The following is a 13917-nucleotide window of genomic DNA, read 5'->3' as shown; positions in this document are numbered from 1 at the left end:
TGCTTTGAATGTCTGTGGTGTTGGATCATACCTTTCCTGGGGGGTGGGGGAGCCTTGAATAGAATTTTTTAGAGCAGTGAGGAGCTGCACAGCCCCTGGGGTGTGGGAATGCTGCTCTGGCAGCTTTGTGCTGCCCTGCAGGACCTGCTGCTGCAGCCACGAGGAGATGCAGCAATGGAATGTGGCCCAGGTACTACAGCCCTGCTCAGACACCTCGACAGAGCCATGACAAATTCCCCACTGAGTCCCCAGTGCTTCACCTTTGCCTTCTCTGTGAATTCTCTGCTGCTGCAGGCCAGGCCATGGGCTGGGTTTCAGTGTTTTCACCCTGAGCCCACGTGCACAAGCTGGAGCAGGTTTCCTTGTCAGCAGGATCAGTCCTACCCTGCCCACAGTTCCTTTTCCCATGGGATCTGAGGTGTAATGGCAATACTGGCACTGCTGGTAACAGGCCTCAGGCTTCACATCAGTGCCACATGGCCAAAGGATTATTCTGGCTTTGGCTCAATTCCTGGCTTGCCTGAAGCCTTCTTTAGCTGTAACAGCAATTCTTAATGTCTTTTTATTTTGCTTATCTTCTTAAAAGTGATGCTTATGTCAGATGATTATAAATAGATAATAGTAACAAGTCATTATTCTATGCAGAACAAACTATTTATAAATGTAGCTTAATGCTGTGTTTACATAAATAGAAATGATAGCAGAGCACTGGAAGTTGGGGGCAAATAATGCATTGTTGAGGAATAGAGTCATGGAATGATGCTGTAAGGCTGCAGGGCCAGTTACTGATTGTTAAAGATGAACAAGCTTTAGAGAGGGAAATCTGGGTTTCAGGCATAACAAAGAAAATAGGAAAAAAGTATCTGATGTGTTGTAGAGTCCATTTATAATAAGCATATAATGGGATTGCAGACCACAGTGATAGGAAACACATGAAATGGCCCTAAGTGCAATGTAGTGCCAGAAGGAAGAAACCACCACAGTATTTCCAGGAAAGAGAAGAAATTGTTGCAGCTCTTCCCAGCAAAGGAGCTGGGATGCTGTTGACTAAAGTCAGCAACCTTCACACCCTGAGGGGCAGTGAGGGGTGAATGTAACAGGGGCAGAAGCTGGGAACTGTGCTCATAACAGCTGTGTTACTGCTGAGACCTTTTCTGTAACAGCATTCCTTTATTTCCTCCTGTAATCATTAGATCTGGACTACTACCAAATACCTGAAGCGACTGTTAAGATTTCCATGATGCTAACAATAAATTCTTGCCTTTGCACAAGTGTTTCCCTTTGCTGTAGCCAGGCTGGAGTGGTCACTGCTTTCTGATCAGGATGTTCCACGTGTCCTTCCAGCGCAGGGCCCTGAGCTCCGCGAGGGCCAGCGCGGGCTGCCCGTAGGTCAGGGGGCTGAAGGTGCAGTACACAAAGTACACCCAGGAGAGCCAGGCCACAACCAGGGCACTGAACATGCTCTTGAGCAGCACAGATCTGGGATCAGAGAGGGAAAGAGCACTCAGGTTACATCAAGGCTGGCCAAACACTTCATCCAAAAGACCTAAAGGCAAATGACAGAGTTTGGCCACTGCTGGAAAAATCACTGCTTTCCCTGCAGCAGCCCTGGAGAAAGAACTGTGCCAGTCCTCCTGTTCAAGAGAACTATTCTGCTGAAGCCAAGTACCTGCAGAGGTGATCGCTGAGATGCTGCAGTACCACAGGAATCAGGAGAATCTGGAATGTGACAGCAGGCAGGTAGTGGTACAGGAAAAGTGTTTTCTCCATCAGGAAGAAGGGCAGGTAATTCACAGCCCAGCCTCCACCACAAATGCCTCCCGCTGCCATCCAGAGCTGCCAGGCATCTGCAGGAGACAGGAGATGGCATCTGAGAGCAGAGCAAGGCACAAGGCTCCAGCTGGACACACACACACAGCAGCCAGACCTTCAGGGATGTCGTAGATCTTCCTCCTCCGCCGCAGCAAGTACCACAGGGACAGACACACGTACACCAGAGCAGCAGCATTAGCTGAAGCCCAGGTGGCAACATTCCCAAGGAGGTGGATCTGGGCCTGCAGGATAGATGATGGTCTAAGCCAGAAGCAGGAACATGCTGTGGTTCTTTTAGGTAAGTTTAAATATTACCTACACAAACTTGCTAAATTAAGCTCCAGAATGAGCCTGCCTAGTAACCTGGAACAAAGCTGGTTGATAAACTTTGCTGCTTTAGGACTCTTGTGTAATGGAAAGCATTTAAAGGATGCTATTGGAGATGAACTCATCTTCTAAATGAAATCAATAATGGAAACTATTAAACTGCAATTTACCTTTAAAAAAAAGGCACAAGCAAACATGATTTAATTAAAAGCAACTACTGTCAAAGCTGTATCTCGTGCTAAAACAAATACCTCATCCCTCATGGAAAATATATTAATACAGAGAAAGTCCTTGGCTGGAAGCTGCAGCCCTGCTCTGACTCCAGCTCCTGGGGCTCACATCTGAGCTGTTCTGCTTTCTCCAAGGCTTCACAGCTACTTCTGCCTCTCATGCTTACCCCTGAGGTGGGGTGGAGCCAGTAGGCAATATTGGTGTCCATTGTGATCCAGTCCAGGGCAGAGGAGCTGTACTTATGTTCTGTGTCTTCATTTTTTAATGTGAGTATTTTCCACTAGGAAAAAAAAAAAAGGTAAGCAGAAGGCTTTCAGCATTGGAACAACAGGTGGGACAGCAAGCATGGGTGAACAGCTCCAGATGTAAGATGTTAAGTTCCTAAGCTGGGAGTGGAGAAATATTTTACATATCTCATATGGATACTGATCAATTCAATTGTTTTATTTTGTTATTAAATAATGCACTTTCCTTAATGGATTTCTACAGAGATAGTAAGGGGCATCAACACTACTCACTGCATGTACCACACATTACAGTTCAGTTTCAGGCAGCTTCTGGGTGCCCAACCAATTTTCCTCCCCCCTTTTTGTTACACAATCACTTGGGTATTCATTACTGGACAGCCCAGGTCTTTAATGCCCTTATAAGTGCATTCAGAAACATTTTTTTACAGTGAGGAAGCCAAACTATCAGCAAGGATTAAACAATGAATTCTCAAGCTCAGAGTCTGCAGAAATGCTGAGGTTCCTGCTCTGCAGCAGAAGGAAAAATGAAGGGACTAACAAGACACTCACCTGCAATTCTGTGAACTTTGCCATGAAGCTGAGGTTTTTACTGATGTCCATCTGAGTGGGGGAGTGGAGTTCCACTTCCCTCTCTTTTTGCTCTTGGCCTGGAAGAAAACAGCAAAGCTCAGAAATAACCACAGAACAGGCAGAAAGCTAGAGAGGGGAGAGAGCACACAGGCTCCTCACTCTCCCAGGAGCCCTTCTCCAATACATCACCCAACTGCAACAGCACTTGAAGGGACTTTGTAAGGATTCTGACTCCATGGTAGAGCCAACTGAACACACACACAGTACCACCTTCCCACCACCATGAAGTGAAACCTGCTTCAGGAACATGGCTGAGACATACTTTTGCCATATCTGTGCTCTTCCACATTCCACAGCATGCTCTGGTGGTAGCCTTTGGACAGCTTCTCTCCAACCACCTCCAGCTGCCGGTATCCCCACTCAGGCAGAGATGCTCCACTCAGCTAAAAGAGAAAGACAACTGTGAACTTGTAAACTGAAAGTTCTACCAGTCTGAACTTCAGGATGGAAGAAATTCTGCCTGAGCACGGGATGACAGCAAGGGACTGCTAGAAAATGTGTGAAGAGTCACCACGCAAAACTCTCAATAAACACTACAGCCATAAAATCAGTGATTCTGGCAAACTTTGTGAAGAAAAAGATCCTTAATTATTCCAGCTGCTCTCACAAGCACACAGACTCAGCATCAGTTTGTAAGCCCCAGTTGTGTAGAGTGGTCACAGCCTCTTGAGAAGCAGGACAGCTTTGATATTGAGAGGGATGAAGTACCAGTGTGACAACCCAAAACATGCTCTTCTGTCACACTGAGCCATTGTTTCCTTTAATTTACTCACTTGGTTATTCGTTACAGTGGTGTAGCTATTTTGGAGCGGAGTTTTTGAGTCACAAGAACTGCATGAAGCAAAAGCTACAAGCAAATGAACATAACCCACTTGCCTTTAGCACTGCAGAGGTGTTCACATGAACAAACCTCACTTCTGACAGAATTGTCTTCCACACGTCCGTGTCAGACTCACGATTTACAATTTCCTACAACAGAAAGATGATTTTGATCCACGTGGTCTCAGCTGTTTCTGCTGGAGCATGATCAGCTCCTCCTATCCCTCTGACCACTCACCACTCTCCAGAGGTTCTGTGCTGGCATGGAGATGTTATAATCAATATAGCAGGAAACTTCTTGGGAGTGGGGGCTAAGAGGAGCAGCAACATCATGCCTAGAAGACAAATAAAGGAAGATCTTCCACCACCATTTCCCAAATACATATAAAAAGCAAACCCATATGGAATTGGCTTAGACTGGATTCAGTAATAAAGCAAAAAGTAACTCATTTATTGGGATAGCACTGTTTACTCTGAGAGAGAGCATTCCCCACAACCAAGAGCTGCCAGGAACAGGCTCAGAGGAAGCCAATGCAGATGCCTGCGATGCCAGGCTGAAGAACAAGCACTGATTGTGACAAACAGAGCCGCTGTTCACTGGGGTTTCCAATAATAAACAAATTAGATTTGGAAGGGACATAGCAAAAACCCAAGCTCAGAACAACCCCCTTCCTAATCTGAGTGATATTCAAGTACACACAGATGCCCTTTGGGAAGCAGTCAGGAGAAAACTTCATACTGCAGGCTTTCAAAACAGGAAGGAATCTCTGGCAAACAGCCACAGCACACCAGATTGTCCAGCACATCCTCCTAACACATCCTTCAGGTAGGAGCATGCTATCAAAGTCAGTGGAGCTGGATTTGGGTTAAGTCACAGAAAATACTGAATTCCTGCACCTGTCCAGAGTGGGGGCAATGAAAGGGTGAGGATGAAGACTGACAGAGGGGATCCTGTATTTAGGAATCTGAAGAACTACCATGAAATGTGAACAACTGTGAAATCCTCTAAAGGCCACTAGTAGGGAAGAACAGAAGCAGTAAGCAACTATTAAGAAGTTTGTAACTAGGATCAAATCCCACTGCCAAGACAATTAGAAAAAATAAATAAGCATACAGCATCCTTCCTCTGGGCCACAGGGATGGCATATGGCACTAACCACATGAGGTCCCTCCAAGGCACACTGGTGTAAAAATCCACAAATAACAGGCATTTTATGACATATCTGAATGCAAGGTCACTAAGTGGTTATTCTGAGAGCCAACCCAGCAGAATGAGGTAGCAGACTTGGCAGAGCAGAGCAGGAGGAAAGGACTTACGTGTTGAGGTAGCGAGTTGTGATGCCATGGACCAGCTGCACGATGTGCCCATGCCTGACAGGCCGGGGGGGGTTACTCACCACCAGCTGCTGCCTGGGGAAGGGACACCCAACAGCAAATGGTTAAACTGGAAATGGTTCCATTATAAACACCTTTATATAGACCACAACCTTGTCATGACCAAGATGTTAGGTCAAGAAGCTGCAGGCGGGGACAGACATTTGGGCAAGAAAATGAGAAATTAAAGCAATATATAGGTTGTACCAGAATGGAAGCAAAGCTCATCAAGGCAAAGGTGAGTTAAGGGCAGAATGAGTCAGAGGATCAGTAATGGGATACTGACACTCCAGGCATTAGGTCAGTGGTCTGAATCCAGGTCAGTCAGGAGTGAATTAAGGTTATTACTGTCACACAGCTGTTTGGTGGCTTGTGTGAAACACTGAGTGCTTCACTGAGTCTGATGGGTGCTGCACGACAGCAGGTGTCACTTTGGCAGAATTACAGGAGAGATCAATGGCTTTTACACCATATAAACTCTCACCTGGCTTCTGGACAGGGCCATGGCAAGGGGGAACTGCAATTCACTGAACTGCTGCCTGTATTTTACTGTTCCATAGAAGAAATTCACATCCTCCAATGCTCATAGGAGTCTTCTGAGTTTGAAGAATTTTAAGAATATATTTGGGTGGTTCTGTTTGAGTCCCTACTTGAAAGGTTTGCACTATGGACAAACTTTCCCAACATAGATATGACTTCTAATGGCACAGTTCTCAGAACAACATAAGAAATCTACAAAAGCAACTTTTTGATCAGTATGGAATTATGCCACTCAAAGGCTTTTACTGACAAAACAAGGACAGAGAGTCCTGCTCTGACAGTGTCAATGGCAAAACACTTCAGCACAAACCAGGTCCCAGGTACAGGCACCACTTGGAATCCTTCCCTATGTGGCAGATCTTACAGCTCATTCCATACTTCTAATACAAAGAACTACTCATTTTTCAAAAGTGTTTTCTACTCTTTTCTGAGACTCATTCAAGTTTGATAAAACTCATCAAGACACTCTAACACCATGGCTTCAAAAAGCAGAGCTTCCCTTTCATGCAAAACACCTGAAGAATCTCCAGTGGTCCTGTGAGTCTTTCAAGTTCCACTTGTGCACAGCACAGCCCATGTTCTGGCAGGAGCAGCTGAGACAGGATTTTAGAGCCCTCAGTAGTGCTTTTACCACATTGAGAAGGATTGTGCAAAGAGCTGCAATCACTTGCCCAGATCACACCAGGCTTCTGCACCCATAAGCAGAGAAGAGTTATGTCCAATCCAATCCAAGCCCTGGTTGGGTTTTGGAAGCATATAGGTTGAATTTAAATCTCTTGCATACTCACATCCCAGGATCTTTGACAATCCACCAGTTGTTCACATCCTTGAAGGGATAGCAGGTCACCTGCTGCTGATGGGAACTCCCTCGGCCGTTCTCATACCTGCACAGGGAGTAACAAAACCCCCCAGAGGTGTAAAGGCACAGCTCTGTGCTCAGCAGAGCCAGCAGCACAAACCAGCAGCACATCACTGATCATGCCCACAGAGCACAGGGACTCTGCAGGATCAATGAAAACACTGCTACAGTTGGTCTGGCAGGTGAAGAAGCAGAGCTGCCCCTCCCCACAGAGACCCAGGCAGATTCCTCACCTGATGGGGTAAGTGTTGGTGTGAGAGTGCAGCCAGCACTGCATGGGCTTGCCCAGCACGTTCCTCAGGGTGATCTGGGAGCCGTAGGCCACCTCTAAGGGCTGACCCTGGGTGATTCGAGCCAGCCCACCCTGAGAAGGGCAAGGACAGGGGAAGTACAGAGGAGAAACAACCCAGAGACTGTTTAAATTCTATTGAGTCACATCCCAGTTCAACGTGGCAGTATCTTCACACAGTGCCTTCTCATTTGATTTTATCTACTAAAATCAGGTCTTGCAGCACCATACTCAAAAGACAGTAAATACATCAACCCCTAAAAAACTAAAATACTACAGGGTGTCAGGAAATATCCCTAAAGCCATGTTCTAAAAGACAGGCTAAGCACTCCTATAGTATACCATGTCACCACATGAAAGTTCAGTACTGTATCTGCTTCTGTGGAGTTTCCTGTAGGAAGGGACAAACCTTCAGCAGAAGAGTGAATACATTGCTCTTGCTTCATTGGGAAAAGGTTTTCATCTGTTATTAGGATTTCAGTCATTATTGCTTCACCTTAAAGCAGTAGTACTACAGCAGCAAAATAGTTAAATGACATAAAGGGGGCAAAATATGCAGGATCAAAGGAACAGGATTAAACACCACCTAATAGTGAACATTTTCCCCTCTTGTCTCTAATAAATCAGCTCCAAGACCACATTTCCTTTACCTCTAAGCTGGCTTGGAAAGCACTTGTCATGATCTGGTCGTGAGGCCCAGAGCGATAGAGCAAAGCCAAGTGAACGTAGAAGAAGGAGAGGTACAGCCCCATGGGGATGATGATGAGGGCCAGACCCCGGGCTAGAAAATGGCACAGCAAGGAAACCTGGAAGAACAGAGAAAGCTCACTTGTTTCATGCTCTAGATATTAAAAATTCCAGAGCACTTAGCTTTATTTGTTTGTCTTTTCTAAGTTTTCCCCACTGCTCTCATTCAGCTGTAACTTTGTGGACAACTGGGTAACTTCCAGCAAGGATTTGAAGTGGAGCTGGCAGGAGTGTGTGAGACAAGTGCATGTTTGAGTCACACATCACCAAGACATGGATAACAGCAGAAAAGACAGTCACACACACATATTTTTCTTAATTCCATCTTCCCCAGAAACTAAGCTGGGAACTGTGCTATGACAGGAGGGTTTCCAGACAAGGAATTTTAGACAAAAGCCAGCTACAGACTGCACTGTTATCTGTGGGCTTCAAAGGCTCCTGCAATGAAAAGTGACAAATAATACATTTTGCATGCTGTGCTACATACATTTGACAAGTTCTGGTCTCCTATCATGTGCCAGAAGTGGAGTCCTGCAGTGGCCAAGAGCAGCATATAGGTAAACAGGCCCATATATTTCACTCTGAAAGTGCATAAAAAATGAACATGGTTAAAAACTACACAATTACCTAATACAAGATATAAATATTCTAACATTCTCTTGAACAGTAGGCATTAAAGTCCAGGTAAGACATCATCACTTACCCAACTGCACAAGAACAGGCTACTCCAGTCAGCAGGAGCCAAAACCACCAGCTTCCAGAGAAGGCACTTAAAGGTAAATGTATTAAATCACTTGCTAGGCTCAATTTAAAGATAATTTTACCTTACTAAGGATTACTTCATCCTCTGAAAGGATCAGAGAACAAAAGACACAAATATCTCTAAATTCAGTGCCTGTAAACACTTAAAAAGGAGAATTAAGTGACCTGTTATCATCAGTGTTTCTGTGCACAGAAGGAAACCTTCCAGTAAAAAATCTGGGTGGGCAAAGAAATGCTCCCAAGAGATTTTATTTCTATTTTAAAATTAAAAAAGACTAACAGTAAAAGCAGTCTTTAACAGTGCTCAGGAGAAGGATGCTGGGGCAGCCATATGAGAGGGTGAAGCATTGGATTTTACAGACAGGTGAAGTGAGTTTCAGAATTGTTAAGAGGCATAGAAAAACACAATCTATGACAAAAAAAAAAAAAAAAGTCACCATGAGAGTATCCAAAAGGGTGGGAGACAATCCAGCTTTACCTGTGCTTTTGCAAATTGTAGAACTTCAGGTAAGACAAAACTGCAAGCAGGATAAAAAAAATCAGTATTGATTCCAGAAGCATGAACCTTGATTGAGTGATCAGAGAGTTTTCTGTTGGAAAAGAGAGACAGACACAAAATTAGAGAAACTTGTCTATAGGCAAGTGCTACCTCAGACAATCACACTGTTAATCCAACAGAAGGACCTTCCCTTTTAGGAACAGACAGCTCCTTCTGGCTGTAATGGGCAAGTGCTGGCTTTAGAGGGACAAAAACCTTCCAGCAGCAGCAAATTACATGGACATAACTGTTTCCAAGACAAAGAGGTGGGCAAGCAGTGAAGTCTATCAGAAGGCAGATAAAGCTGCTGCACCTCCTACAAAGGCAAAGAAAATCAGTCCTGGGAAATCCAGAGAGGTGCTTCTCAAAGCAGAGAGTCCAGGCAGCAAGCACAGCAAGCAATGAGCACCACAACAGATCTGCAGGAAAGGGAGCTGCAATGAGCCAGAATCAGAGAAGCTGGTAGCTAGAAGTTTCCCTTATCAGGCTGCTAAAGAGCTGCTGAGAGGCTCTTTCCCTTTCAGGCAGCTGCCAGCAGCCCCTCAGAGAAAACAAAACCAGCAGAGCTGTACACACCAGAACAGTGTCAAATCACAGTGCTAAGGACACAGGCTGGTTTGCTGCAGTTTGGATTTGAAGAAATCTGATGAGCTCTGACTGCAAGTTGAGTTGTCCTGCTGTTAAAAGCCAGTATGTTGTAACTCATCCTCTGAGGAAGGGAGTTCAGCCTCCTTGAGTACAAGAAATGTGGTTTCCTGTGAGGCTGTTAAGGCTGCCTGCTTTGGTTAATATGAAAAGAACTTGTATAAAGCCCAGAAGGACAGCCTGCTGCAGGGCTGTGAGGATGGAGGAGACCAGGGAGGCTAAGCACAGACTGACACAGGCCAGGGCTGATCTGTTGTTGATAATTTCTGGGGAGATGCTACTCCACCCTAAACATTCTGAAGGGGAAAAGGGACTCTTCTCCCCATGTATGAAGAATAGGGCTCAGTTGAACAATCTCACCCAAGAGAATCAGAAGAGCAGCTCCAAGTGCAGCACAGTGGGAGAAGTGCAGTTCAACCAAAATCTGGTAGGCTAAAGGCACACAGAGAGCACCAGCCAGGGCTGGCAGGAGTCGCAGGGACCACACAGGAACGTTCATGCTGTACTCTGAAACAGAACACAGGAAACAGGGATCCACCAGGCTGCAGGGGACAGACCAACACAGAATTTATTGACTGTTAGAGGAATTAACTCCTACTTGCACTGATTTGTCCATCTTGTATTGCTTAAACTGTTTAGCTGATTTAGAAAGCCTGTGCCATGAATTCATAGTGCTTTTAATTTGTGCTAGAGACCTGCAGAAGACTTGTTTAAAATGAGAAGTGAAGGTGTTGGAAAAGTGTTATTTCCACTAGACAGGCAAAAGGAATCCATCAGTTGCTGAAATTCTGCTTATTTTGTCTAAAGAATGAGACAGTTAAAAACAACTCTTACCAGCTCCAATCCTGTTCCATAGGAAGTTTCCATCAAATCCTCCTAAGTAACCTACAACATAAACAAGAGAATTTCCAGTCTCAAAGCACATATAAAACCTGGTGCTAAACTGGGAACCATTTCCCAAACACACAGCTTTTCCTTGCATGAAGGCCCTCTTTCCCAAAAGGGTCCTCTTTGATACTGTTCTGTCTGCAGCAATACTTGAGAATGTGCAGAGGCACAAAGACTATAAATTGGGAACAAGGGATTCTCAGTGACAAAGTCAGATGTATATTTAATCCCTCCCTCCCATACAGACACTTTGATGTTGTGGCATCTCAGCTACAGAAAGGAACTGAGGCTATTTCTTGCACTAGCAGTTCTCATCTTACTTTTCTCTTTATCCAAAGGATTGGATAAAGAGAGGTGATGGATAAAATCCAAGAGAGAGGATTGGATAAAATGAGGTGATGGATACATGGCTTCATCATCCCCCCTCTATTCGTGCAACAGCTCCCTGACAATCCTAAATAAAAGAAAACTCAATTCTCTCTGCATCAGAGTCTCTCATGTGCTTTGTGCTTTTCCCCATAAGTGGATTTAATGATTCATTTCTAACCAGCACCTCTTTTTTCCAGAGCAACAAGCAACAGGCACTTCCCAGTTCCAGGAGACCCTACCTCCCAGGGCCAGCAGCATGTGGCCAAAGGGTGGGCCACTGTCATCCACAAAGAAGATCCTCTTCATGTAGAGTGAAACAAACTGGCCATAATAAACTTCATCGAAACTGAAACACCAGAGGCAGAAAAACGTCAAATCTAACAGCAATGATCCTGCAGGGACACTCAGAAAGCAAACACCAATTTGTTGGTAGAGAGCTAAGAATGCAAGGAAGCACTGAGGCTTTGCCCCTTCTCCTCAGGGGGTTTTAGGAGGGCAGGATTATTGCTGTATTGGCATCGTGGAAAAGAGAAGGCCCACAGGGGTGGCCTAATTGTGGCCTCCTGGTGCCTGAAGGGAGCCTACAGGAAAGATGGGCTGAGACTGTAAGAGCCTGGATGGCAGAACAAGGGGGAATGGCTTCACTCTGACAGAGAGTGGGTTGAGATGAATTTTAGGAAAGAATTTTTCCCTGTGAGGGTGGGCAGGCCCTGGCACAGGGTGCCCAGAGAAGCTGTGGCTGCCCCTGCATCCCTGGAAGTGTCCAAGGCCAGGCTGGAGCACCTGGGATAGTGGAAGGTGTCCCTGCCCACAGCAGGGGGCAGAATAGGATGAGCTTTAAGATCCCTTCTAACCCAAACCAGTCTGGGATTTTGTGATTCTATGATTTACAGAGGCTGACATCAGTCAAGCTGTGCTCTTCTGCTCCTACATTTTTGCTCACAAATGTTTGAAAAACAAGTCTGTGTCATTCAGGAATAAAAGAAACTCATTACTCACACCACAGCCCGTGGATAGCAAAGCCCCCAGAGACGACTTATTAATCCCATCACAGTCAGTGCCACAAGGCTCACATTGATCTTTGCAGTGACCACAACTGGCTCCTTCAGAAATCCCAACATCCTGTCAGAGGTTTGTCTGAACCTTTGAGAGCAGAAGAGAGCAGCAGTCACCCTTTGGCTCACAGAAAGCATCAAGCCTGATTTCTGCTACAAGCAGCTCATGGTAATTAATTTTCCAAATTTCTCTTGCCTTTCATGTTTTTGTGTTTCTATTCTACCTACAGGACTAGTTGTAAAAATAAAGTTACTGAACTGACACACTTTTCATCTGCCCTGCTTCTGCCTGCAGTAGTAAGCTAGAAACCTTGTTTATTCTTACACTGGTTCTGCAGAAACACAGCAGCTTAATTCAACAGCCTCTATTCTGCTTTGTGCAAAGCAAACCTCATAGCCCAAATTCTGATGATACTGATGGACAACCCATGTGCTCAACCAGATTACCTCACTAACTGAGCTATTTAGAGCCCACGTAGCTTAAAAAAAAACCTCAAATAAGTTGCTTCCTTACAAACTGAGGTATTTTTCTGGGAGTGGGGATAGGAGGGGCAAATCCCCCAAACGCCCACTGCATTAGAAAGTTACTGGAGCACAGGTACGGGTGCTGTTTAAGCAGAAGTGCTAAAAGCTAGGTCAGAAAATAGCAGAGAATCCGTGCTGTGCTTCCTCACCTCAACACAACGCAAAGTTACCAGAACAAATCCATCTACGTGGCTTTGATCAGGGGAGAACAAAGCGAGATGTGAGCACATCACCACCACGCAGAGCCGTGCCACTGGCCTGGTTTCTCTGTGCCTACAAAACACAAGCGCTGCGTGGAGCCGAAGTTTTCAGGAGCCCCTGGCAGAGCTGCGCTCCCACCCGAGCTCTGTCATCCCCTCGCAGGCCCTGCGAGCCCAGCAGCTCCTGGTGGAGGCCCTGCGGTACAGCTGGGCCCAGGGCAGGTGAGCAGCGCCACCTCGGCTCCTCCTCGGGGTACACTCAAACCTCCGCACCCCCTTAAGAGGTAGCAGGGCCAGCGCCCCCCACCGCGCCCTGTGCCCCCTTTAAGCTCTCGGGGGGCACTTCAGACCCCTCAAGTGGCCCTCAGAGGGTCACCGAGCCCCACCACCCACCCTGGATCCAGCCCTGGAACCTCCTTTGAGGGGGGCAGAGGAGCACCAACCCCAGCCCCCCCCCCCCCCCCGGGGCCTCTCCCACCCCCCTCAGCTCTACGGGGGAGAAGGGGGCGGATGACCAGCGGGACGAGGAACAAGCCGGGACCAGCACTAGGACCGGAACTAGGATCGGGACTAGGACTGGGATCGAGCAAGACGGGGACCGTGAGCAGGATCAAGATTAAGACCGGGACCAAGCCTAGAACCGGGATCGAGATGAGCACCAGGACCCCCGGCCCCACACGGCGCCGGGGGGCGGGGCCTTCCCGCGCACCGCGCTCCACCCGCCCCTACCTGTGGATACCGGATGTGAGGTCAGACGCACGCATCCGCACGGGGCGGAAGCAGGAAGTGTTGCCATGGCAACGCTGCGTCTGAGGAGTGGGTCCGGCCTACCCAGCGTGGCGGCTGTGAGGGACCCGCCAGCACCTCGGCTCAGAGTCATAACCAGCCACCCCGCCGCTGGGGCTTTTGTGTTGTGTGTTTAGTTTGTTTCTTTTGTTTGGGTTTGGTGGGGTTTTTTTGTTTTGTTTGTTTGTTTGTTCTTTTTAAAGGTTTTTTTTTTTTGGGGGGGGGGGCGGGGGGGTTGCTTTGTTTGTGTTTTGTTGGATTCGTTTTTTTTAA

General features: G+C 46.5%; 1 protein-coding gene across 2 annotated transcripts; it reads right to left on the bottom strand.

Annotated features, from left to right (window-relative positions):
* Nucleotides 1–544: 544 nt before the first annotated feature.
* Nucleotides 545–13648, bottom strand: POMT1 (protein O-mannosyltransferase 1). Of its 2 annotated transcripts, none has more exons than XM_071454052.1 (21): nucleotides 13588–13648; nucleotides 12808–12931; nucleotides 12078–12221; nucleotides 11318–11424; nucleotides 10656–10706; nucleotides 10182–10328; nucleotides 9117–9228; nucleotides 8580–8645; nucleotides 8364–8457; nucleotides 7780–7935; nucleotides 7074–7204; nucleotides 6770–6865; nucleotides 5385–5477; nucleotides 4306–4402; nucleotides 4125–4217; nucleotides 3511–3631; nucleotides 3168–3265; nucleotides 2537–2650; nucleotides 1928–2054; nucleotides 1670–1847; nucleotides 545–1479 (listed from the first exon to the last, which is right to left on the bottom strand). In XM_071454052.1, exons 3-21 carry the CDS (start codon nucleotides 12197–12199, stop codon nucleotides 1305–1307), a joined length of 2178 nt encoding a protein of 725 aa, XP_071310153.1. In that variant the 5' UTR covers nucleotides 12200–12221; nucleotides 12808–12931; nucleotides 13588–13648; the 3' UTR covers nucleotides 545–1304. The 2 variants fall into 2 exon arrangements, with proteins under 2 accessions (XP_071310153.1, XP_071310154.1); XM_071454053.1 differs by lacking the exon at nucleotides 13588–13648 and adding an exon at nucleotides 13374–13562.
* Between the last annotated feature and the right edge of the window lie 269 nt (nucleotides 13649–13917).

The sequence above is a fragment of the Agelaius tricolor genome, unplaced genomic scaffold (genome assembly GCF_023055355.1).
Source record: "Agelaius tricolor isolate 1412-34295 unplaced genomic scaffold, bAgeTri1.0.p SCAF_38, whole genome shotgun sequence".
Lineage (NCBI taxonomy): Eukaryota > Metazoa > Chordata > Aves > Passeriformes > Icteridae > Agelaius > Agelaius tricolor.
This window is presented reverse-complemented; position numbering and strand designations above follow the sequence as displayed.